This window comes from Mustela putorius, unplaced genomic scaffold (genome assembly GCF_011764305.1).
Source record: "Mustela putorius furo isolate JIRA1106 unplaced genomic scaffold, ASM1176430v1.1 tig00003972_pilon_pilon_pilon, whole genome shotgun sequence".
Taxonomy (NCBI): domain Eukaryota; kingdom Metazoa; phylum Chordata; class Mammalia; order Carnivora; family Mustelidae; genus Mustela; species Mustela putorius.
Window position 1 is genome coordinate 19,979,993 of NW_025422115.1, and position 26,090 is coordinate 20,006,082.

The window sequence follows — 26,090 nt, forward strand, 5'->3', positions numbered from 1 at the left end:
GGTCTACGGAGAAACTACTTTTATGACTTTTGTGCTGACCTTATAACCCCTAGAATAATAAACTCCATAAGAACTCAGTATGTGTCTACCCCACCAAAGCTCTGCCTAAGTCTACTGCCTAAATATAAGAATGTCTGGGCCACTTTCTTTTGTTTTTGTTTTGGGTTTTTTTTTTTTTTTTTAGTTAATTATGTATCCTCTAGATAGTTTATCATCTTTCAAATAAAATTTCTCTCTTCTGAGGGGAGCACCTGGCTATTGAGTCGGTGGAGCATGCCACTCTTCTTCTCTGGGTCCTGAGTTCAAGCTCCACTTTGGTTGTAGAACTTACTTGAAAAATAAATAAATAAATAAGAAAATTTCTCTCTTTTTAGTGTGTAAACCTTTTCTTTCTTTTTCTTGCTTTTGTGCAATGGCTAGAACGTCCAGAACATTGTTGAATAATGGGGGTGAGAACAGGCATTCCTAGGGGTTTCAGACAATCTGGAGTTCTCCCTGGAGGAAGAGGTCCCAGAACCCAGCCAGCCGCATGAGACTAGGTCATGGCTCAGGAATCTGAACCCTTCACTGCAGCACAGTCTGGGGGAGCCCCCTTGTCCAGAGCCTGCGGCAGGGCACGAGCCAGACCCTGCTTTCGGCGGTCTCAAATATGGGCCAGCTACCAGGTTGGGTGCTGGACACCGATCCCAAATGGGACCTCGGATGAGGGGGCGCTTGGATCCTTTTTTCGGAGAGGCCGGGAGGTGCAGCGGGGCTGCTGCACTCGCGGCAGCATCTCCCGTCCCGTTGGCTTCCCCTCTGTCCAGGCTTCAGGGCCCATCGGCCCATTCGGAGGTTGGGCTGGGCGGGTAGGCGGGATCCCTGGCACCGGGCCGCCGCCTCGGGGAGCTGGCGCTCCTTGTGGGGCTGGAATTCTGGGTGTGGCCGCCCTCTGGCGCCGGGTGACCCCGGGCTTCCCAGCCCCTGCCGAGGCAGGCGCCGAAAATGGACGGTGCCTCTCGGGCTGCAGCTCGCGCGCCAAGGGTGGAGGAGCGGCAGGTGAGGACGCCGTGGGGGTGGGGGTTTGGCCCCCGGCAGTGAGGCTGCCGGCGATGGCAGCGCCCTCCCGGCAAGGAACCTTCTCCCGTCCTCCGGCATCTCGGCATCTCTGCCGACTTTCACTGAGAGGAAGGCAGTAGGATCCTAGGTTGGTGTGAGCCGGCCCATGACTTGCGCTCATCGACATCAGAGACCTGCCTGGGGTGCGGTCACCGGCCTGGGAGGGAGGAAGCAGGAGCAGGTCTTTAGCACCTGGGTCTGGCCTCATACGCCACCACCCCACCACCCCACTACCCCACTACCCCACTGAAGGGACCCATTATGTCCTTGCTGCTGAAGCGACTGCCTTCAGTCTTCCTCCTACCTGCCTCGCAGCAAACCACTGATTCCCATTCCTCCTTTTGACACGCTCCCTCGGCTTCCATGACAACCCCTACCCCTAGTGTTCTTTCTACCTCTTGGCTCTCTCCCTCCTAGTCTCCTAGGGGGACTCTCTCCCCCACACAGTCTTTCAGTGTTGTGCTTCCTCGGGTCCCAGATTTCTCTCCTCCCTCAACGCCTCCTTGAGATATAAACCACATACCATAAGATTCACCCTTTTACAGTGTACAATTCGGTGGCTTTAATGTATTCACCAAGTTGCACACCAATTCCAGAACAGTTTAATTCCAGAACAGTTTCATCACCCCAAAAAGAAACTCTACCCACATTAGTCACTTCCCATTTCCCCTTCCCCCGGCACCTTGGCAACCACTAATCTGCTTTCTGTCTCAGAGGATTTGCCAGTTCTCAACATTTCCTGTACAGGGAATCATAGGTTTGTGGTCTTTCGTAACTGGCTTCTTTCACTTAGCACAATGTTCTTTCATATTGTAGCTTGTATGAACGCTTCACTCCTTTTCAGGGCTCAGTAATATTCCATGGTGTGGATGTACCACAGTTTCTCTGTTCATCAGCTGATGGGTATTTTGGGGGCTGTTGATGTTTCCATTTGGGGGGCTCGTTATCATAATGCTGTGAGCATTCTTGAAAAAGACTTTGTGTGGACATGTGTTCCGTTCTTTTGGGGTGCATACTGAGGAGGGCAGCTTTTGGGTCCTGAAGGAACTCTGTTTAACCATCTGACGAACCAGCAGACTTATACAAAGCAGTCGTACCATTTCACATTCCCCCAGCAATGTGCAAGCATTCAATTTCTCTGCATCCTCACCAACACCTAATACTGATCATGGTCCCCCAGTGGGTGTGAAAAGATATCTAATTGTGGTTTTGATTTGCATTTCCTCGATGGCTAATGATGTTGAGCATCTTTTCATGTACTAATTGCTCATTTGACATTGCCTTTGGAAGAATGTTTATTCAAACATGTACCCATTTTTAGTAGGATTACTTGTCTTTATCATTCATTTGTAAGATTCATTTCTTCTTATGGGTGCCTGGGTGGACACTCTTGGTTTTGGCTCCAGTGCTGATCTCAGGGTCATGAGATTGAGTTGTGAGTTGGAGCCCTGGGTGGGATTTCACTCTCAGTGGGAAGCCTGCTTGGATTTCTCTCCCCCTCTCCTTATGCCCCTCTCCACACCTCCTGCAAGTATGCTCTCTTTCTCTCTCTTCAATAAATAAATACATCTTTTAAAAAAATTTTTTGTAAGATTTTATTTATTTATTTGTCAGAGAGAAAGAGAGCACAAGCAGGGGGAGCAGCAGGCAGAAGGAGAAGCAGGCTCCCTCCTGAGCAAGGAGCTCAATGGGGGACTTGATCCAGTACCCAGGGATCATGACCTGAGCCAAAGGCAGATGCTCCAATTGTGCCATTCAGGTGCCCCTAAATAAATCTTAAAAAAAAAAAAAAAAAAAGAGTTCTTTAAAAAAAAGTATTTTAATTGTGGTCAAGAAAAACACATAACATAAAGTTTATCATCTTAACTATTTCTAAGTGCATTTGCATCCTTTGGTAGTGTTAAACATATGCCTGTTGTGCAATCCATCTCCAGAACTTTGTTATCTTGCAAAACTGAAGTACCCATTAAATACCTCTCCATCTCCTCCCTCCAGCCCCTGGCAACCACTTTCTGTTTCTTTGAATTTGATACTCTAGATATTTTGTATAAGTGGAATGATACAGTATTTATCTTTTGGGACTGGCTTATTTCACTTGGTATAATATTTTCAAGGTTGTAGGAGTTCTTTATATATTTTGGATATTAGTCTCATATCAGATATATGATTTGAAAATATTTTCTCCCATTCTGTGGGTTGTCTTCACTTTCTTGGTGAACCTTGGAAAGGTTCACTTTCTTGGAAACCTTATCAATTTTGATAAGGCACGGTTTATCTTTTCTTTAGTTTCCTGTGCTTTCGGTATCATATCTTAAAAGACTGTTGCCTAATCAAAGGGCACAAAGATTTACACCTGTTGTCTTCTTCTTCTTTTTTAATATTTTATTTATTTATTTGACAGACAGAGATCACAAGTAGGCAGAGAGTCAGGCAAAGAGAGAGAGGGGGAAGCAGGCTCCCTGCTGAGCAGAGAGCCCAATGTGGGGCTCGGTCCCAGGACCCTGAGATCACGATCTGAACCACCCAGGTGCCCCCCCCCCGTTTTCTCCTAAAAGTTTTCTGACATTTTTGTGGTGGGAACATAAGCAGGAGGAGCAGGAGAGGGAGAAGCAGGCTTCCCGCTGATCTGGGAGCCCAATGCGGGGCTCAGTCCCAGGACCCTGGGATCATGACCTGAGCTGAAGACAGATACCCAACTGTCTGAGCCACCCAGACGCCGTGAGCTTATTTTTATATATGGTGTGAGATGGGGCTCCAACTTAAAGCTTTTGCATGTGAATATCTAGTCCTAGCACCATTTATTGAAAAGACTAATCTTTCTCACAGTGAATTGGTTTGGGCACCCTTGTTGATAACTTTTCTTCTTTATGTATCCACTTTCCTAGCTCCTGTACTCATTCATGGGCCAGTAACTCAGAAATTTATCCCTTTGGTCTGGACCTTTCTTCTGAGCTCCTTACTCCTATATAGCTTGACATCTCTACTTAATAATTTCCCACACAACTGAACAAGACTGAACTCGTGATTGTTTCCTTCAAATATGCTCTTTTTCCAATATATTTTCCCCTGTTTCATCTCAGTGAAACAGAGCAGTATCCTACTTGCTTAAGCCAGAAATCTAGTCATATTTGACATTTTCCCCCTGATACTCCACATCCAACGGATCAACAAGTCATGTTGATTTTATTTGGAAATATATATCCTAAGCCCATCACTGGCCCTCCATCACTACTGCCACCAAGTGTGAGACATCATCTCTCCATTGGAATATAGTCTCCTAACTGATCTCTCTCCATGGAAAAATTTTAAACATATACAAAAAAGGAGAGAGTTGTAGGGTGGATATCCATCCATCCATCACCCATCTATAATAACCATCAACAGAAGATTGTCCCTATTTCATTGATACTTACTCTGCTCCCCCTTCCCCACTTCCTTTGGATGACTTTCAAGCAAATCAATGTGATCAGAGTTATCTCTTTAAGATACAAATTTAGGGGACGCCTGGGTGGCTCAGTTGGTTGGATGACTGCCTTCGGCTCAGGTCATGATCCCAGAGTTCTGGGATCGAGTCCCGCATTGTGCTCCCAGCTCCATAGGGAGTCTGCTTCTCCCTCTGACTTTCTCCTCGCTCATGCTCCCTCTCACTGTCTCTCTCTCAAATAAATAAATAAAATCTTTAAAAAAAAAAAGATACAAATTTAGTAGTGGATTTCCCTGTTTAAATCCCTTTATAGATTCCCCATAGCTTCTAAGAAAATGACAGAAACCCTTATCGGAGTGTACAAGGCCCTGCATGATCTAGCAGCCAACCCCTCCAGCCTCATTGCTCCCCACTTCACCACTTCCACCCTCCAGACAAAGGCTCTGTTTATGTTCCTCATACATGCCACACACTCCGGCCTCAGGGCCTTTGCACATCCATCATAAACCCTCTACAAGAACCCCTCTCTAACTCTCTGCAAATACCCTCCCCCATCTGATTAACATCCACAGGCTATCAGCTCAAAATGCCACTGCTTCTTAGGGAAAACCTCCCTGCTTTCCACAGCTGAGTCAGGACTCCCTGACAGAGGTCCAACTAGGACGCTGGGCTCTTCTTTCATAGCATAGCTGACACAGTTATAATTATGTATTGATTTATATAAATATTTGTTTCATGTCTGCCTCTCCCACCAGGCGTTTTGGGGATAGTAGTTTGCCTTATCCTTCTTAGTATACACAGCACTTACACAGAGCTGAGCAAACAGCAGACATTCAATTGGTGTTTGTAGGAGGGAGGCAGAGAGGCTGGCAGCCCTTTGAGGACTGTGGTCCTGCCAGCCTCTCCTGGGATAGGGGTTCTCCTGACCACAGGAGGGTCAGTGGCCATTTGTAGTTCACCCAGTTCCTAGCTCTGCTTTGTTTTTCCCTCACACAGCCCTTGCTTTCCTTCCTGGGCTGAGGCTTTCTCACCCCTTTGCAGAGAGTAAGTGAGGCCCAGAGAGAAGTGACTTCTCTAAGCCCCTCTGCAGTGAGAGGTACTTCCAGGCCTGCCTCTGTGTCTCCCAGCCACCACATCCAGGCTCTTTCAGGACCCCAAGACACCTTCCAACCTGCCCTGTGCCCTGAGAAGATCCCGGAGGGTCCACAAAGCTGGAGTGATTCTGAGGTGGGTGTCAGGGGCTAGTTGGAATCAGGGTGCATTGGATGGTATCCACGGATGGACAGAGCAGGCTTGTCCCGAGAGTAGCCACACCTCCTGGCAGCCTTGACTGGGGATGGGGGAGGCATCTGAGCACCGGGCTTGGCCTCTGGGCCCTCCCTCAGCAGGCTCAGCAGAGGGCAGCCCCCAGGAGCACAGGAGTGCTCTGTTTTTTAATGAATGCAAGTCTGTTTTTCGACCTGAATGACCAGCTTCTTGTCTGGAGACAGCCAGGCCTGAAGTGGCTGGCCAAGAAAAAGTGGTCTGTGACCAGGTCCAGGGGTGCTAGCTCAGACAGATGCTGCTACAGCAGGGGGAATGTGGGATGAGGCCGGCGACAGGCAGGTCACTCACTGCAGGACCAACCGCCTGCTCCTCAGGGTGGCCTGGGCTTCATGAGAAATCCTGAACATGCCCAGCAGCAGTTTCCCTGTTTTGGCTATTTGTCCCGTCTGTCTCCCTGGTGACTGGTCTTGCTCCGCAGGCCTTTGAGCTCTGGCCAGCAAGGGGGCAGCCCCTGCTGGCCTCAGACCTCTGGTGGAGGGATGCTGTGGGGCAGCTGGGCCTGAGCTGCGGGAGCCAGGCGCTGGGTGGGGCCCAGGTGCAGAGAGGGCTCTCCCCTCCCCGCAGAGGCTCCCTGGCTGCAGTCCCAGGAGAAAGAGTCAGTCACGCAGGACCTGTGTGGAGCTCTGCGGGTGCCGTTGGGGCCTGGTGGTGCCCCTGTCTCCGCTTCCCATAGGCGGCTGCACTTCTAGGCATGCCTCCAGGGGCATGATGGGATGTGGAGGTCTCAGTGTCAAGGGGAGGGGCGGGAGCAGGGGTGAGGCTCAGTGGGCAATGCTGTGAGAACCGGCCCCCTCCCTGGGGCTAGTCCATGACTTCTCAGACCCCCACAGCAGCCCTGAAGATCTGCAGATCAGAGAGGGGATTTCTCCCCATTTTACAGGGGAGCAGACCCAGAGGAAGGTGGCTGGGGGCCACCCAGGAGGAGATGAGGGCAGCGAGAAGCAAACCAGAGTGACTGCTCCTGCTCCAGGTCTGGTGTCCGTGTCCCGAAGTCCCAGTGCAGCCGAACACACTACACAGAGGAGCTTCTCTGTGGGCAGTGTTTGTTTCTTCAGTATGCAGTTATTGAGCACTTACTGGATGCCTGAAGCTGAGTGCGGGGGCAGGGGGTAAGAGATGAATAAGGAAGCCGGTCTTAGTGGGGGACAGCCGCTTAAATGAGAGGTACAGCAATGAAGATATCTGCACAGACCGTGTGTGGAGGCAACGTGAGAGGGGTCAGCTCTCCCCAGAGCCTTCCGGCTTACCAGGCTTCGGGGAGCGGAAGTGTTGGGGGATAAGAGTGGAAGGGTCTCTCTCGTGCGCAGCAGCACGGTAGCTAAGCAGGACCCAGGCAGAGCTGGGAGGGCAGCCCATTAGCAAGCCTCCCAAACACCTGACTGCCTGAGAGGAGTCAGCCTGAGCACGTTGATCCTGAATTCCATCCCTGTGAGGATCTGGGTCTTTCTAATGTGTCCCGAGAGCCCAGATCTGGATGGCAGGGGCAGGGTAGGTGGGTCCAAAAGCAGGGAAGAGGGCAACTGGGGTCCTTTAACCAGAGTGAAGCCATTCAACCAAGCAGCTAAGGGCTTGGCTGACCAGTTCTGAGCTCCACAGAGAGACCTGGGCAGTGGGCAGCCTCTTGGCTGCCAAGAGTGGGAGATGGAGCCAGCCTTGCCCTTGGCCCGCCCACCTCCCACTGGGTGGAAGGCCCTGGAGTCTCTGACATCCCTGTAGGTAGGAGTTCTTGTTGGCAGCAGAGCTCAAAGGGGTCCTTGTTCAGGCTGGATGCAGCCACCCCCAGAGGGCCAAGCCAGCTCACATCTCCTCCCGAACAACTAGTTCTCCCAGTTTGTTTGCGTCTTTGAGCAAAGAAGATAAAGTCTTGCTGAGGGATGAGGGGGTGGGAAGGGGTCTGATCTAGGGAACCCCACATCCCAGACAGGCCCCTGCATAGCCATCTCAGCCCAAGAGACCTCCTTTGGTGTCCCCTAATACCTGTGTACTGGGAGCGCTACAGGAGAGGGCAGAACACCGGGCCCCAGCCCTCTGGGCAGCATGCTGGAGGAGACAGTGCAGGATTTCGGCCGAACTGGGGTTTGAGTTCAGCTCCTCCCCAGTTGAGCGGTCAGGAGCTCATGCCTTACCTGTCTGGGCTGCCTCCTCATCTGTATAACCGGACAGACAGATGGACGCTGTAGCTGTCCTCCGGGCACACCTGAGCCACACCTGTTCCCCACCCTTCTCCCCAGGGGCCCCCTCCACTCGCAGGGCTTGACCTGGTTTGAACCTTCTGAGTCCTTCCCCCCACTGACCCTGAAGGCTTGCTGGGGGTGTGGTGGAACCCAGGCCTGGGTGTCAGGCCTCCGCGGGTTCCGGCCCTGCCAACAACTGTGTGCGGGGACTTCACTGGAGCCTCTGTTCCCCACCTGTGACATGTCTGCAGAAGTACCTGCCCCACGTGAGTGGCCAAAATGACATCACAGGTGTTCTCTGCTCTGTGGGCTTTGGCCAAAGCTGGTGGGGGATTCTGGTCTGGCTGCGAGTGCTGCGGCTGTGCACTGCCCATCTCGTAGGCCCCGGTGAGGATTCATTAGAAATGGAGTCGGTTGGGCCAAGGTCATCTCTTCCTCCATCCTCCATCCTGGTCAGCTTGCAGATGGCTTTGTGTGGGTCTGGAACACCTGTGCTTCTCCTGGTGGCAGCCACCGTCATTTGGTCCAGACTGTGATGACTTGGGAAGTAGGGCACCTGGCCTGCCACCTTCCCATTCATCTCAAAGCTGCCCCAGGTTCTCAGAGGGAGCTAAGCACATCCCTGGCGAAGGTGTTCTCAGACCTGCTCCTGGGAAGTAGGGTTCATACCTGTGCCAAATGCCTGCCCCTCCTGAGTGCTTTGCCAGGGCTGCTGAGCTGGACAGCTGGATGGGGACCCAGCATGTGGCACACCCCGCTCAGTGCCCCAAGCCCCACCCCTTCACACTCAGGATGAGGTTCAGCCATGTGCTTCTCTCCCCTTTTCTGGTCGGCAGAAACAGCAAAGCAGCTGTACTAGATAAGGAATATCTGCTTAGAAAATAAAATGAGGTACAGCTTCTGTGTAGGAAATATTAAGATTGTTTTTGCAAAAGAAGATCGCCTTTTCTCTCCAGGTTTTAGAGTACTGATGATAAGCCCAACTCTACCCACCTTATTCCAGTTTCCCTTTGGCAGAGGTCTTGTCAGCCAGTGTCTGGGCTGTGTGTCAGGCCTATGACCCTGGAAAGACATAGGCAGGCTCTCGGGAAGGACCCAGAGTCAGGCTGTGCCTCACGGAAAAGTGCTCCTGCTTCTTTGGCTTGACCTAGTAAATGTGTTGTGTGACCTTAACGGAGGAAGGAAATCTCTGTGGACATGTGATTCCTGTCTTGCTGAAGGCATTCCTGGAAGTCCAGAGGGGCAGGGCCCCAGATCCAGAGCCCAGGCAGGGGGTCTCACCCTGGATTCCAGGACGCATCCTTCTCCTTCTGAGCTGCAAAGAAAGGAGAGACATGGGGGGCAAGATTCATCCAGTGGTTTCTATACACTGGTTGCATGTTTCAGATCACCTGAGGGCCTTGAAAAGCCTGGAACTGAACATGGGCCTATCTTATGACCCACCAATTCCAATCCTAAGTGTTTACCCGCAGGAAGGAATACTTGTGTCCACACGACAGGTACTGGAATGTTCTTGGTCACACTTTCGCAACAGACAAAAGCTGGAAAACTGCCCAGATGCCCATCTAGAGTCAAATGAATAAATCAGTTGCAGTAAGTCCGTGTAATGTGATACAAAACACTAGTGAAAAGGCGCAGTTTACAGCTACACAGCCACAGAGAAGGGTACGTGTGCGACGATTCCATTCATAGGAAGCCCGCGGAAGCCCGGATGACGGTCATCCTTGTGGGGTCTGGGGGGAGGCCTTGAGACTGGAAGGAGCAGGGGGCCTCTGGGGGTGGTTTCCAAAGTGTGTTCTATTTGTGAGATGCACTGGATCGTATACTTGTTTTTTGTGTTTTGTTTTTTTTTAAGATTTTATTTATCCATTTGACAGACAGAGATCACAAGTAGGCAGAGAAGCAGGCAGAGAGAGGAGGAAGCAGGCTCCCTGCTGAGCAGAGAGCCCGATGTGGGGGCTCTATCCGAGGACCCCGGGACCAAGACCCGAGCCAAAGAAGGCAGAGGCCTTAACCCACTGAGCCACCCAGGCGCCCCTGTATATTTGTTTTATGTGTACTCTTCTATGTGAAAATTACTCTTTACTAAGAAGTTGAAAATATTTCATTACCTAGCTGAAGGTGAGAAAGTGTCACTGGGCCCAGCCTTGACTCTAGTATCTCGAATGTCCAGGAGAAGTGAACTTGGGAGATGAGTCCAAGTTGCCCCAGGGGACCCTAAAGGCACGGCTGGTTCAGGCTGCTGCTAGGCCTGGCTTTCTGCTTCAGTGTGGCCAGGGTACGGCTCCAGCCAGAGGCTTATGGGAGCCTGGAGTTGGGTGGGGGGGAGGTTTGCCCCAGGGCTACGGAGGTTTAAGTGTGGGCAAGTGGGGTGGGTAAGCTGGACTGTGCCTGGGCACAGGATGGCCCAGGGGCATGCCACTGAGTGGACAGTGCAATGGAGGTGGGAGGGTCCGGCCTGTGTTTTCCCCAAATACTGCATCCCATCCTGTCTGAGCCACTTTCTCCTTTTCCTTATGTCTTCTGTCTCCCCCCGAGTCCCCCTTCTGATCAGTCAGCCAGCATGGACTGTGTGCCTGGTGGTGCTGGGCCCGTCTTGATGCCTGCACCATGGCGAGGTTCCATCCGTCTGCAGGGGACCCCTGGGGGCTCTATCTCTGTGCTTTTCCCTCCCCTCCTCCCTCTGGGAGTATCACCGTCTCTCTTTCTCTGTCTCCTTCCCTTTCAGTAGCAAACACCGAGTGCCCATTGTATGTATGTATTTATGTATGTATGTATGTATGTATGTATGTATGAAGCACACACCTGGGGGAGCTCAGAGTGGACTGGGGGCAGACAGATGTGTAAACAGAGTGTGCTTACAGTCTGGTGTGGTGGGTGCTGGAAGGACAGCAGGATGGAGGTCACAAGGGACTGCAGAGGAGGGACTGACCAGCTCTGCCCTGGGGGAAACCAGGGAAGGCTTCACAGAAGAGGTGCCATTTGAACTGGGGCTCGAAAGATGAGAGGAATTCCCCAGGCAGACGAGCGTGGAGAGGAATTCTGGGTTTGGGGTATGCACTGCTGGGGAGGGCGACGACGGCAAGGAAGCTGGGACACAGGGGGGCCTTGTGGGGGAGCCTGGCAAGGGAAGCAGGAAGCTCAGGAAGGCCTGAGGGGAAACTCAAGAAGGAATGTCAGCAGCAGAGGGGCGTGTCGGATCTGGGCCCGAGGTGACTCTGCTGGCCAGCACGGGACAGGGCCAGGCAGGAGAGCAAGCTTGTCACCAGCGTTGGGGGAAGGGATGGTGGTGATGCGGCTGGCTGGCGCAGTTGGAGTGGAGAAAGGGGATGGTGTCCTGGGGACTTGGGATCCATTGGTGGTGGGGGTGGGGAGAAGACAGCTTCCGATTCTGGCCTGGGCCTCAGTGGCAGGAGGAGCCTCTCAGGGATGTCAGGTGCTCAGAAGGAAGCATATCTGGGGGGATGACAACAAGCGTGTCTTGGTGGCCGCATCCCGATGGCAGGCTGAAGCTCAGGAGGAGAGAGGGCGTCGAGGTTAGATTTCGGTTTGGGAGTACCCACGTGGTGGGAGTAGCTTGAGCCTGGGGAAGCTTCGAGACCGGAGTGCTCGTGGCAGGTGTCCCGTGAAGCCTGGTCCACGAGTTCTGCAGGACACAGCTCGATTCTGGCTCCTCTGGAATCCCTCTCCGTTGTCTCTCCCTCTCCTGCTCTCTCTGTGCCCCCCGCCCCCGGCTTTCTTGACTGGCCTGGCTCCTCTTCTGACATCTCCCCGAATCTGCTAGCTGCGCATCCCTACCCTTCCAGCAGCCCATGGCAGGACCCACGCTGGGACTCCTGGTGGGATAAGGTCAGTGAGTATTTGTGGAGGGAACAAAGGAAGGCTTGCGGGTGGGCCAAGTACCTGTTCCGTCCTCAGGAGAGGCACCCTGCCCTGGGACCCGGCTCAGCAGGGTGGAAGGACCCCACTGGGGCCTCCCCCATCTTTGTCTACCCCACTAATGTCCCAAGTGTTGGACATTACTTAAATACTTAATTACTTTTTTTTTTTAAGATTATTTATTTATTTATTTGACACAGGGAGATCACAAGTAGACGGAGAGACAGGCAGAGAGAGAGAGAGAGGGAAGCAGGCTCCCCGCTGAGCAGAGAGCCTGATGCGGGACTCGATCCCAGGACCCTGAGATTATGACCTGACCGAAGGCAGCGGCTTAACCCACTGAGCCACCCAGGGGCCCGATTACTTAATTACTTAATGTACATAATGATATTGGGGGGGTGGCTTTGATTAAAAAAAACAGACATGGATTTGAAGAATTCTGATCTTACCCCACAGAGCACGTGTGGAGGTGGGTGGGACTGGATGGCCCAGGGGTGTCGTTCACAACACACAGAGTAACCGGCTTGACGAGGCCTGCGTGGGAATGTCAAGGTGGCTGCCAGCTCGGTGGGGGGACCCAGGCTGGTCCCCTCATTCTCCAACTTCCTGCTCTTGAAGTCTCTTCAGCGGCAGGGCCCAGTGGATCCTTGGGGGCTCCTCACCTGACTAGTTCTGTGGAGACCCCTCTCGCCCAGACCTACCTGGGCATCTGACTTCGCTCTCATGCCTTTATTTTTTACTCATCTAAACGCTGTAGGGGACTAATTATGGAAAGTCTGGCTCGATCATTTTGAAAGCGGTACATTTGGGCCCCAGGCAAGCTGTGTCAGGAGCATTACGAGGCCGTGCAGGAGGGACTGGCTTTCACAGATGGACAGGTCGGAATGGCTCGTAACCGTCCTGTTCGTCACGCGTAAAGGAGTTGCTTTTAAGTTTAAAGATATTTGAAAGTCATTTGCTCCCTGTGACTGCATTTTACCCCATTCTTCTCTTCCTGGAGATGCTGTGGGGAATGTACACAGCCTTTTGTTTTTCTCATGGTCTGTCCCTCCTCCAGCCTTGCTTCCTGTCCCCACACAGTCATTCCTCAAATGTGTCATGTGTGCCTGGTCCTCCAGGTCAGGGTGTGTTCCTTCGAGCAGGCCCCACCTCCTTCTCCTTCCTGGTGGCCCAGGAAAGCTCACAGGCTGCAGGGTCTGAGCTCTCCAAGGGCTCAGTGGTTTGACTTGTACATGCTCTGCCTCAGGGCACCCCAAGGTGCTTCTCCCACCAAGGCAAGGGAGCCAAGTGAGGAACTGAGAGATGGAAGACATGGAGGGAATCTACCACACAAAAAAGGAACAAAACCTCAGACAAAACTTAAAAGGCAAATGACCCACTGGGGGGATGTTTGCAAACATGATCGACTAAGGACTAATGTTCTCAAAAAAACATTTAATACAAATCAGTAAGATAAACATGGAGATGCTCATAAACAATTCACAGGTGGGATTCCAGGAGTTCATATGTCTATGTGGGAAACTCACTTAGCCCCTCTGTAAGCAGAAATGGAAATGAAAATAGTATGTTTCCACGTACCAAATTTGCAAAAGTGAGAAAAACAGAATATCCAGGGTTGGGCCTGGGTGTGTCGGGAACGGGCCCTCACGTAGTGCTGATGGCCGTGGTCACAAGTAGAGCATCTGGAAGCACTTTGGGCGAGGGTCTAAAGGGCCTGAGAAGTATGCATTCTCCACCCACGAATCACACTTCTGAGAATCTGTCCAGCCATGGACAGGGACATGGGAATTCCTCATGAGATCATGTTAAGCGACCAAAGTAAGACCTATGAATTATAATCCATGATTCCATTCATGTAAATTCTATATTTATGCCTAAACCTTTTCTTTGGATGAGTTTTTGTTTTTTTTTTTTTAAAGATTTTATTTATTTATTTGTCAGAGAGAGAGAGAGAGCGCACGCGAGCACAGGCAGACAGAGTGGCAGGCAGAGAGAGAGAGAGAGAAAAGCAGGCTCCCTACCGAGCAAGGAGCCCAATGCGGGACTTGATCCCAGGACACTGGGATCATGACCTAAGCCTAAGGCAGACACTTAATCAACTGAGCCACCCACGCGTCCCTCTGGATGAGTTTTGAAGAATTTTTTTCCTTCTGGGGGATTTTGATCATCATATTTATAGGTTTTATCTTTTTCATATTTTCTATTATGAGCATAGTAAAAATCAAGAGGAGAAGGGAAAATCCACTTGAAATGCGAATGATGGAACTAAACAAATCTAGAAATTACCTTTGGGGGTCAAAATCACTAGCAAAACTTGTCACTTTGCAAGATTCAGGAAACCTATGTTGATGGGTGCACCGAAATTCTCCATAAAGGCCAGGGCAGAGGTCACCGGGCCACAGGGCTGCGGATGGGCTAATTTTTGAGGCATGGGGTCACCTGGCTCTCCACCGTGTGATACTGGGTCCAGCCACTCCCTCGATGGGACTCAGTTTCCTACTGCGTAGCAGCGAGGTAGGGGTCCGACTAAATCATCTCTGAAGATCTTGGCAGATCTTGGCTGAGCAGGCCACTCTGTTCTCAAAGAAGACATCTTTGACTTGCCCCGGTGACAGAGCTGAGAGGGACTGCGGGCAGGTGTTTGCAGGCCTCCGTTTCCAGCTCCTTATCGGCCCAGGACCTTGTAGCTGTTTGTGACCCCCGTGGTGCCCCACCCTGGCCCTGCTTCTTGGCCAGCCTCTCTTCCTGTCAGCTTCTGGGCCTACACTTTTGGGGGTCGGTTGGACTCCTCAGGCTTTATCGATTCTGAGCCTGTGTCTTCCCTGACAGGGGCAGGAAGGGGGTTCCCTATGCTTTGGAGCTGTTTAGGGGAGGCATGAACTCAAATGCCACAGGGGAGCCCCACCTGCCCAGGGGGATGGCGTCTCCTCTCTCCAGGCCCCTCTCCCTGGGACATTTTTGAGATGGTTTGGCTGTGAGGCCAAGGTACCCTGACTGTCCGAAGGCCACCAGGCCATCTCCTGGTGCAGTGCCGCTCCTCCCCTCCGAGCCCATAGTTACCTATGGGTTGACTGGAGCCCCCCCCCGACCCTCCATCCGCGCCATCTGTGCCCCAGCTCCTCAGCTCTGCTTCGGCCTCCTGTGCTCAGCATCCTTTCCCAGATCCCGATGGCTTATGGGAATGCTGCCCAGGCACCTCAGAATCTTACACTGTCAGCCGGGAGCAAGTCTTCGAGTCCTCCTTCCCACTGTGCTTTCTTAAGTGTGGGGCAGGCCTACCTGCTTGGTGCCGCACTAAGGTAGGCTGATTTCCCTTCCGGTCTGGGCATAGACTGACCTGCAGGCTTCCAGAAAAGACAGCATGAGATTGCCCCTTCTGTCTGGAACCAGAGAATTCCTGCCTGACTTGCAGCCTCTGGGTGGTGACATCTTCAGCCTCAGCCTGAATAGCAGAGCCGGTCTGGGGTGCGGGGAGAGGAGCTGGCCTGGGCCTGGGGAAGCTGGTGGGGAAAGGTATTCCCCCAGAGCCGCTCTTCCTGATATGGGTCTGTTTCTGCTCAGCGACCAACAGATGCGCGGAAAGACGGCTTCTCTGAAGAGCTCTGTGTCCTGCTCAGAGAAACTAGCCAGGGTTCAGGCACCCTTGGACTCCAGGTGAGGCCCCTCCCAGTCAGGTAGACCTATGGATTGGGGGTGGGAAGCCCTCAGGAGGACCTTAAAGAAAGGGGCAAATAAAAAAGAGCGACATCGGGGCGCCTGGGTGGCTCAGTGGGTTAAGCCACTGCCTTCGGCTCAGGTCATGATCTCAGGGTCCTAGGATCGAGCCCCGCATCGGGCTCTCTGCTCAGCAGGGAGCCTGCTTCCCTCTCTCTCTGCCTGCCTCTCCATCTACTTGTGATTTCTCTCTGTCAAATAAATAAATAAATAAAAATCTAAAAAAAAAAAAAAAAAAAAAGCGACATCTTGCCATTTGCAATGACCTGGTGGGAGCTAGTGAGTACTAAGCTAAGTGAAATTAAGTCCCAGAAAGACAGATACCGTATGACTTCACTCATAGGTGAAATTTAAGAAACAAGTCAAGCAAGCAAACGGGAGAAAAGGAGAGAGGGATGAACCAAGAAACAGACTCTGAACTCCCGAGAACACGCGGATGGTCACCCGCGGGGAGGTGGGTGGGGCGCTGGGTGACGCAGGTGGTGGGGATGAAGGCGGGCCCTGGTGATGAGGGGGACTATGGGATATTGCACTGTATGTTAACTAGCTGGCATTTAAATAACAACTTAAATCAAAGAAGGGGGCAAGGGGTTAAAGAAGGGGCAGAAAGGGGACCTTACATCAGGTGTAAGGCTGGGCGTAGACTGCCCCTTGCCTCTTCCTCCGGGCTGGGGCCTGTCCCAGCACTCGGGGACCCAGCAGAGTCTAGGCTTCTCAGGTTACCAGCCTCCTCCCTGCCCACCTGTCCTCAGGCCAACCTGGCCGTTCCAGCACCACCCCCTCTCCCTCAGCCTCGGTAGGGTCAGGTGAGTCTGCCGAGCTCCAGGCCGCAGGGAGGAGGCTGCAAGGAAGGCCGTCCTGCCGGGATCATGGCCCACGGCCAGGCCCCGGAGCCGTGAGTCTGACATCTCCACCTCCCCCGCTCCCCAGACTGGTCCCCGTCCCTGGTCTCCCGCTCACCTAGCCTCGGGTCTACTCCTCTGCCTGTCCTTTGGCCAGAGAAGAGGGAGAGGATTTTTGATACCCAGGGGTGGGCAGCCGCTAAGCATCTCTGGGAGCTGGAGGCAGGAGTGCCCTTCCCCAGGGCTGCGCTCCGCACTCCCTGTCACCTATCACCTTGCTGTGGCTCCCAGAGAAAGGCCTCAGTCTTCAGCCTCTCGCCCAAGCTTCTGGCCTGAAGCCAGGGCAGACCTGGCACCGCGGATGTATGGGCAGGACTCGAGGGTTCCCTGTCCCTGGAATGGAATGTCTCCTTTGCAGTCTGCACTGGCCAGAGGGCTTGAAGGGTGAAGAGATAAAGAAGTGTGGCCGAGAAGGGGTAAGTGTGTGCAGGCCGCCTCTTCACTGCCCACTGCCCACCGAGGGAGGGGTTCTGGGCTGCCGGAATCGGGGTTGTTGGCTCCTTGGCCGCCACGGCCTGTCACCAAGGGAAACCTGAGTGAGTGTCCCCTACCGGGGTGGGGTGGTGCGTCACCCTCGGGTCATAGGCTACCCATCAGGACCTTCTGTTGCCATGTCACTGAGAGACAAGCTGTGCTTGGAACTCAGCCTTTCAGCCCTGCTGGCTCTTTACCGACTGCTTTGTGCTAATTCCCCGGGGGCCCCTGCCCAACACCGCCCCCACCCCCACCCCCCATGGCATTATTTCCTGGTAGCTGGTGCAGGGCCCCCTTGGTGGCTGATCTCCCCAGGACTTCTCAGCCCCAGCTTGTATGTTTGCAGACACTACTGAGTAAATACAACCAACAATACCACAAGCTGTTTAAGGACATCCCCTTGGAGGAGGTGGTTCTCAAAGGTGAGCTATCTCCTAGGTGTGGCTGGACAGGTGCCTAGAGGGCCTGAGGCCCAGATCTTCTCCAGAGCCTCCAAGGCACAGTTTTGATATGGGAACTGGCTGCCTTTTGGATGTGGTTGGGCGCGCTTTCTTCAAAAGTCTGAGAAGAGTGGGCAGATCGAGGATATGAAATGGAATTTATGAAAGTTTTCTTGAGGCCATGTTCTGCTCTTAGCAATGGCTGTTCTTTCCTCCTCAGACCTCTCAGTGAGCATGGGGGAGCATTTGCACAATGAGGCCCTCTCTCCAGGGCGGGGCAAGGAGTTCTGCGGGAGGGAGTGAGAATCCTTGCTTAGGGAACCCTTTGAAGCATGAGTGAAGGAGGAAGAAAGCTCTAGTAGTTTGATGGGCTTGGGTGGGGCAGTCAGGACTCTGGAGAAGGACTCAGGGTGCTGGTGGAATGGGTGGTTTGGGGCCTGGGGTCGGGAAGGGGGATTCTGAGGCAGGCGGTCCCTGACGCTGGGCTCTGGACTCCCGAGTGTGAGGACGCAGGCCCTGGGCCTTCGGGGTTGGTTTGCTCATGGCAATCTTCTTTCCTGCGACTTTCCAGTGTGTTCCTGCGCCCTCCAGCGAGACCTCCTTCTCCAGGGCCGGCTCTACATCTCCCCCAACTGGCTCTGCTTCCATGCCAGCCTCTTTGGCAAGGATATAAAGGTAGTAATAATGGGCCTGTGAGACCCCAGCCAGGAAGACACAGGTCCCCTACCCTGTGGGCACCTGCTGAAGCCCCTTACTGTGAGGCCCCCCACCTGGTCTCCTTCCAATGCAGGGCCCTGTCTAGACTCCACAGAGCCTAGAACAATTCACAGCCAATTCATTTGGTCTATGGGTGCCCCTGCAATGCCTTCAGGATCAGAGCAGGATGTCACACTTTGGGGAGCCATAATTGTGGCCAGGTGGTAGGTCAGGGAACTCCATTATGAAGTATGGCTCCATATGGTTCACCAGCACCACCATCCTCGGATTATCCATCCTGGATAATAGGGGGAGAGCCCCGAGCAGTGTGTGCTGCCAAGGCTGGCGCAGGGTGGCGGGACCCTTGGAAGGGGAGCCTGCGTCAGAGGGTGGAAGGCTCACATATTCTCCCACATAAGGCAAGGCTTCTCCATGGTGTCCATGCTTGGCTGGGGCTCTGTGCAGGAAGCAAAGGGACCGTATCCTTGGGGGTGAGTCCTGAGAGAAGCACGCCTCTCCTCACTCAGGTGGTCATTCCCGTGGTGTCTGTCCAAATGATCAAAAAACACAAGATGGCGCGGCTTCTTCCCAATGGCCTGGCCATCACCACCAACACCAGCCAGAAGGTCAGTGAATCCCTGGGCCAGCCATCCCTGGTTAGTCTCCTGTCCTATCCCCAGGATCCTGACTCTGGCACTTTCTTCAGTCTGTTCTTACCCCACCCTTTTCTGTTTTCTTTCTCTGTCCCAGTACGTCTTTGTGTCACTGCTTTCCCGGGACAGTGTATATGATATGCTGAGGAGGGTCTGCACACACCTCCAGGTATGGAGTTCTGGGGCAGGAGTTGGGCCAGGGAGGCTGCTCAGGCCTAGGCCAAGATCCTGGGACAAGGCTGCTGGGGGTGCTTGGCCCGTCTCTCCAGCACAGGCACCAAAGACAGGGAGAGGGGAGTAATGGGCTCAGGCTTAGCGTATCTGAGCTTGTTGTTGGATTATGAGCATGTCTCTTGGAGGCCAGTGGCCGCTGTTGTCCCCATGTGTACTCATTGTGCTTCTTCAGTGTGCAAACAGAAGCAAGTGGCTGCTTCCTAGTAGGCCTGCAGCTCTATTTGGCCCGTGGTGAGGAAGTAGGGAGGGGCAGCAGCATGGGGAAGTATGTTTCCTTGGTTTTGCCCTCTGCTCCAGCATTAACTCGGGGACTTCTGCAAGCTCTGGGAGCTAGGCTTCATCCAATGCAAGGGGGCTTATTTGGAGGTAAAGCTCTCTTGGGGAGTGCTAACACCTCCTCACTCCTGACTGTGGCTGTTCCTCATGGACAAGTGACCCCAGCTCCCTTTCTTCCTTAGCCTTCCAGCAAGAAGAGCCTGAGTGTAAGAGAATTTCCAGAGGAACCTGAGTGCGAGTCCCTGGTGAGAGCTGAGGTTGGAAGCAAAAGCTGCTGGCATGAGGGGGTCTATGGCTCTGAGGCTTCAGGGCCTCCTGGGCAGCAGCCCACAATGCAGAACTGGGGCTCCAGGCTCAAGAGCCAGTGGCCGTGCTATGGGGTCCCCTAGACCTGACACACTCCATGCCATGAGCAGCCACTAGGTCCTGGGCAGATCTGCTGACTACCTGAGCGGAAGAGATGCCCAGACCCCAGAACACAGTGCAGGGCAGAGCCCACAGCCAGGCAGCGCAAAGCCGGTGACCTATCCTCTTTTGTTTAGCAGGGACAGGAGTACCTTCCAGGTGATAGAGAGGTCCTCAGGGAAGAACTCCAAAGGCTATCACTGGAGAACTCAGACTCATTTGAGATTTGCCAAGGTCCCAGCAGTCCCAACAGAGGTCCCAGTTCTGGGTTGCAGAGCTGAGTTTCTACAACAGTGATGGAGATGGAAATGACCCCAGGGTGTTTGAAGTCTTCTTCACTAACCATTAAGCATTTAGCCAAGCATACAGTATGCACAATATTATGCAGGCGATAGAAGGTGCTGTTCCCATTTTTGTTGATGGGGACCCTAGGTACTCCTGCTAAGGTCAGTGATGTACTTAGGGTTTGAGTCCAGATTAGGAGGACTTATCCCATTTAAGATACATTGTGTCAAGCTTTCTTGGGCTTCACGGATCTGAGCACGTACCTGGGTTAGCTCACGTCTTAGATCCCGCTGTGGTTCTATACCAGCAGTCTTCAAAGACATTGTTCCCTGGAAGAATGGCTGGTCCCAGCAAGGGACCTGATAAGAGAGACACGTGGTTGCTATGGCAATGGTTTCCCTCCTTCTGGGTACCTGCCTTCATGCTCACTAGATATCCAAATTGGTAATATCTGGGGAAAAAACTTTTTTAAGATTATTTTTATTTATTTGACAGACAGAGATCACAAGTAGGCAGAGAGGCAGGCAGAGGGGGGGTGGGAAAGCAGGCTCGCCGCTGAGCAGAGACCCCGATGTGGGGCTCCATCCCAGGACCCTGGGATCATGACCTGAGCTGAAGGCAGAGGCTTCAACCCACTGAGCCACCCAGGTGCCCCAATATCTGGAAAATTTTTGATAAACCTAGTGTGGGCCCCTTAGAACACGTGACATCCCAAGGGTCATAGAGAGTTTCATCTGCCTTCTCTGCAGGAAGTCCTCATCCCTGAGATGAAGTGGAGAAAAGTGTGCCCTGCCTCCAGGTCCCTGTCCCTCCCAGACAACATCCCTTGTATCCCTCGGGCATCCATGGACTCCACGGACAGCTTCTTTCCCAGGAAGCCTCCTGGGTCTGGTGAGCTCAGCGTGCTTTTCTATGACAACTGCTTACACAGACCAGGCTTTCCCTGCCCCTACTACTGCAAAGAGGAAAAATCACAGCCAGCAAGGCTGCTGAGAGCTGTTTCTTACTTAATCCAAATCCATAAGGGAAAGCCAAGCCACAAGCCTGAGCAGCTTCGGAGAGTCGGGGAGGTGGGCTTGCTGGGCTGGGCTCCTGCCTCCTGCTCCACGAAGATGCCTAATTTCTCTCCCATCACAGAGAATGACGTCTGTGAGGAGGAGAAGCTGGAGGAGGAGCCCAGGAGTGACGGGAAGCTGAGGCTCTGGGATTATCAGCTCCTCAAGGTCATCTTTGTGCTGTAGGTGACTACATTGGGGATGGGGTGGTTAAACTCACCTGGGTGGCTGGCTGTTTGGAGCAGGGGCCTCTGTGTGTGGGGAGGTCACTGTCCAGAGTGAGGGGAAGGTCCTAAGTCAACTGAAAGCTCCTGGGTGGTGTCTGGAGGTTACCTGGCAGGCCCTTCTGCAGCAAGACTAAGTGTCTCCCGTCTTTATTCATGCACCCCTGTAATTTAGGGGTAAGGCTGTGCAGTAGGGAGGGGCAGGGTAAGAAGCTGTTGAAAAAAGGAAACCGTGAACAGGACTGGGGAGGGGGACAACTAACAAAATTGGAGAGGGCCATCGGATAGACTAGGGGAGAGCCATAGCCTTCCTGCCACCCACCTTTAGAGCAGTTTCTGGAACCCCAGACTTGTCTGTAATTCTGCCTAAGGACCAGCAGAGGGGTGAGCACGGTGGAGCGTTCAGTGAACAGCCAGCTCCTGGTGTCCCCTCTTCTTACCTCATGACCTTCCCCTGCTTCTGCTGGCTGAGTTCCCATGGTCAGCCTCAGCATTTTCTGGGAGAGTGGGCCTACCACCTTAGGGGATAATCTTGGTGGCCTTGAAGAGGAGGCACAGGACCAAGGTGGCTGGTCAGAGGGAAGGTGGGCTGAGTTTAAGGACCCAGAAATCCTGCTGAGCTTTGAGGACACCTCCATGGGGATGAGTCTCAGGACCCCCACGTGGCCCCTGGACACAAAGATGTCCAGGCCTGAACATAGCCGAGAGGCAAAGAGCTCTTTAATTCTTCCAGTTGCGGGAAGTAGCTTCGTTCCCATTCCTGGTTTTGGTGAGTTTCTAAAAATGTCCTTTTTCCAGGTAAGATATCCTTATCTCTCTTTCTCCAGGATCTGCTTCTTGGTCATGTCCTCATCCTATCTGGCATTCCGCATCTCCCGGCTGGAACAGCAGTTATGCTCCCTGAATTGGGACGGCCCGGTCCCTGGGCACAGGTGACGTCCTCTCTCTTCCCAATGCCTCGGGAACTGAAGGTAAAGGACGGGAGCCAATACCTACGGCCAGGCTGCGTGTCGTCCTGGCTGGAGTTGGCCTTGCCCTTGAGCTGGCTTGACAGCTCAATCTGCCAAGCAAGGTTGGACAGATCGTGCAGGGTACACAGATCGCACCCTGACCAGCTTGACCAGCTCTTGCTGGCAGGGTGGGGTGGTGGTGAGGGAAGGCAGAGGAAGGTTCTACTGACCCATCTGTCTGCCTTGTAAGCCCCTTCTCTGATCTGGGAATCTCTCGTGTGTAGGTAACAGCCACCCCGGCTTCTCCAAGAAGAATGCTCTGGGTGCTAAGCTTCTACCAGCGACTCCTGTGGTTTATGCTGCTGTGCTGAGACTGAGTAGGAAGGAGAATACTCCAGATCCTTCCTCCTCCCCCAGCTCTTAGCCCTCCTGTTGACCAAGCTCCTACAATTTGGGGACTCAAACACAAAGCCAGATTCTTGGAACCGGCCGAGAAATTCTGTATACTAAGCTTCAGCAAGCACTTGGAAAAAGAAAATTAACTTGTTCCTCGGAAACAGTCTGGCACAGAGAAGCACTAGGAGACACCCAAGGGACAAAAGGCCAAGTTTTGGTACCTGGAGTGCAGCTGTGCACGGTCACGCGGCTCACTGCAGGAGTGGGACAGAGGCCCGAACCCAAACCACCAGTGGGGCTCTGCTCTCTCCCAACATACCATGCTCTCGCTTCGGCCCCTGAGGCCAAGGGCAGCCTGGGAAAGTGAGGCGGAAGCTATGAAGGAGAAGAGGAGGGTGTGAGGGGGAAGCTAAGATTCCAGCCAGAGGGGAAGATTCACGCCCTGTGCTGAGGCTCTGTTCTGGGCCCTCACCAGGAGGACTGGCTGAATCCGGAGGGCAGTATTTGCAGCAGAGGATGGTGGCAGGGGCTGTGACGGAGGGCAGAGGTCCAGCATTCTGGGTCCTTCGCTGCCACTTCCTAGTGAGACAGGTGGAACAGGCCTTGGTCACTGTGGTCACAGACCTGGTACTTCATCTTCCCCTCTGTGTTCCAACAGTCTGAGGGGTCCCAGGCAGGAAGTAGACGATGGCGAGTGACCCCCACTGGGTATGGGGGGAGGGGAAGGTCAGGGACTTTGATATGAGCTTTGTACTCCCTGCCTGACTGCCTGAGGGGCCATGACCAACAGCAGCCTGTCAGGGAAGCGTGGCTGGGCACCCGGGCACGATGGTGTCGGGCCGTCACAGAGCTCCCTCATGTCACCTGAGTTGCAGGCTATGGGGGAAGGTCCTGCCCTCCATGAATAAGGTGGGGGTGTCCAAGGTGGGTCTGGAACATTGCAGGGACCAGGTCAAGGGGTTCTCTCTGATACCTCTGGGGACAAGAGAGGTAGGGGATGCGAGGAGTGGACACAGTGGTAGCTTTGCCTTAGAGATTCCTCCATCTCTGCCAAGGCCTCCTGTGTTCTAAACAGCTCTGCTGTGCCTCAGAACTCTGCCTGCTCTCCCTGGGACTCCAACATGCTAAGACAGTGCCTTTAGGGGTTCCAGAAGGGCCTTAGTGAGGAGGTCAGAAGTATCAGGCAAAGTCACTGGTGATGGGGTGAGTGTGTCAGAAACAGTCGCTACTTTTCCTTCTTCATGCACCTGAGAGGTTAATCAGGGAGAAATCCAAGGGGGATTTAGTTATCGTGGAACTGTGACTATCTTGCTTATGGCAAACCCAAATGAGGATGTGAGGGATGGTGTCTGTAGGGGACAGGTCCCTAAGTGTAGACTAGTGGTCTCTCTATCCTCCCGCCGCTGCGGGTTCCAGGATTAAGCTTAGAGCCTGCCTGGAGGGGTGGTTGGTACCACAGCTGGAGGTGGCAGGTAAACTCATATTCCTTTCTCCCCACAGCACCACAGTGGAGAAAACCCCACCCTTTTATCGGAACGAGCCTCGTTTATCACCTTTATATCATGTTTTCAGGGAAATAACCCCACGTGCCCCAGTGTCTCCCCGCCTTGGTCCTTGTTGGAGGGCAGGGAGAATCGGTCCATTCTCTGAGCCCTGCTAGGTTGAGCCCCAGGCTCATGAGAGGCCACCAGAGGTGCCACGTCATGGGCAGCCGTGCGCACATGCTGGTGAGTCTGGTCTCCGGCCACGCCCCAGGCTCGGAAAGGGCAAGAGCCGTGCTGCAGGGTAGGCGGCTCTGGAGGTCCTCTTGGGTCCAGGGGTTTCAGTGGTAGGAGTGTGCCTGTCACTCTGGAGGGCGCTCTGTCTGTTTCTCCCTTTTCTTCCTCAGCCTGGTCCTCTGGGGCCAGTGTCCTTTCTCTCGTGCACGTTTGTAAACTACGTGGACTTCTACAGACCTGCTTGTGGAGGCTGACATTCCTCTGATTCCCCGAGAGATTGGTTCAACTATCCTTGGGTTGTTCCAGCATGGCATTAGCCGTTGAAAATATTTTCAAATACAAACATTTGATTTTTCTAGTGTCCTGTGGTATGGAAAGTTCATTTTTATCCTTTGACGACACACCGAAGGTACTCGTGCTGACATACTTGGCACGAAGGAGACTGACGGAGCCCAAGTCAGCCCCAGCATCTCAAGTGCTCTGCAAATCTCACGAGGCTGTAGCCGAGCTGCCTCACGCTTCTGGTGTAATGGGAAGGGGAAGAGCGGCCACAGCAAACCTCTGTGGCCTTCTGCCTCTGCTGGGTGGACACCGAGAAGGCTTCCCTATTTCTCTTGGGCAGCTCCAAAGCGATGTCCCCTATTCAAATGGTACTGTTCTTCTGACTCAGGAATTCAAGTCTGGAACCCTGAATCCCAAGCCAGAAAATCCCTGTGTCCTTTTGTATGACATTAAGCCTAGATTGGGGAGGTTAAGTTCCAATTTGGGCCACATTACCTTTCTTTTTCCCTAGGATGCCCCTTCTAGTAGTGATTCATTCATTCAGCAAATACTGAGCCCAGACCACAAGCCAGGTACTATGCCAGGCACCAGGGATAGAGCAGTGAGCATGTCAGGCTGTCTCTGTGTCCTCATGGCACTTCTGCTCCATGTAAACAAGTTCTGAGTAGACATGTAAACAAGCAAGGGAAATGCAGATTGTGCTTCGGTTCCATGAAGGGGAGAAATGGTGATATGAGAGTAAATGGGGAGTCGGCTGTAGGTGGATGGGCAGGAAAGGCTCTTTGAAGTGACACTGAGATTGGTGTTAAGGTATGAGGACCCAGCCATGGGTTCATTCTTTGGTTCCATTCATTGGTATTTCATGGCCATTGGCACGGTCCATTCATTGGCATTTCATGGCCAGTGGATCAGTAACTGCAAAACCTAGGAGAGAAAGCATTTGTCTCTTCTGCACAGAGAGACTCAACAGGACTTGAGGAAACTGATCAGGTGGGAGAGTGATGTGGAAAGACGTTGGAGAGGTCAACACCAACAACACACAAAACCAATTAAAAAGTGTGTAAGGAACCCAAAGGATGTTTCTCTGAAGAAGAGACACAAATGGCCAATGGGCACACGAAAAGATGGTCAACATCACTAGTCCTTAGGGAATTCAGAACCACAGTCAGGCACCACTTCACACCCATTAGGACGGCTACTCTCCAGCAGAACACAAGTGTTGGTGAGGATGTGGGGAAAATGGAGCCCTTATGCACTGCAGGTGGGAAGGTAAAATGGCGCCGCCATTGTGCAAAATGGTACAGCAGGTTTTCAAAAAACTAAAGGCAACTGCCATATGGTCCAGTACTACCATTTCTGGCCGTCTCCTCAAAAGAGTTGAAAGCTGGGTTTTGAAGACTTCTCTCTCTGCACACCCATGTTCAGAGCAGCAATACTCAAATAGCCAAAAGGTGGAAGCAACCCAGGTCAGGTGTCTAGTAACCA

At 53.0% G+C, this 26,090-nt stretch overlaps 1 protein-coding gene across 13 annotated transcripts; it reads left to right on the top strand.

The window, feature by feature from the left end:
* Nucleotides 1-365: 365 nt before the first annotated feature.
* Nucleotides 366-24,684, top strand: GRAMD2A (GRAM domain containing 2A). Of its 13 annotated transcripts, none has more exons than XM_013059357.2 (15): nt 368-1,038; nt 5,650-5,749; nt 15,018-15,200; nt 15,463-15,555; nt 16,407-16,421; nt 16,876-16,933; nt 17,338-17,413; nt 18,003-18,106; nt 18,655-18,753; nt 18,878-18,949; nt 19,473-19,547; nt 20,730-20,871; nt 21,118-21,217; nt 22,087-22,191; nt 22,494-24,684. In XM_013059357.2, the coding sequence occupies exons 1-15, from the start codon at nt 543-545 to the stop codon at nt 22,495-22,497; spliced, it is 1,722 nt and encodes a 573-aa protein (XP_012914811.1). In that variant the 5' UTR covers nt 368-542; the 3' UTR covers nt 22,498-24,684. The 13 variants fall into 13 exon arrangements, with proteins under 13 accessions (XP_012914812.1, XP_012914817.1, XP_012914811.1 ...); XM_013059362.2 differs by having other exon boundaries at nt 369-1,038; nt 15,051-15,200; XM_013059359.2 differs by having other exon boundaries at nt 373-1,038; nt 19,473-19,535.
* The last annotated feature ends 1,406 nt before the right edge of the window (nt 24,685-26,090 follow it).

Excerpts from the sequence above, each read along its gene's own strand:
- GRAMD2A (XM_013059358.2), top strand. The coding sequence starts at position 543 with ATGGCTCAGGAATCTGAACCCTTCACTGCAGCACAGTCTGGGGGAGCC. Across the intron at positions 1,039-5,649 it reads CAAGGGTGGAGGAGCGGCAG|CCACCACATCCAGGCTCTTT; the intron begins GTGAGGACGCCG and ends TGTGTCTCCCAG. Across the intron at positions 5,750-15,017 it reads AAAGCTGGAGTGATTCTGAG|CTCCTCAGCTCTGCTTCGGC; the intron begins GTGGGTGTCAGG and ends TCTGTGCCCCAG.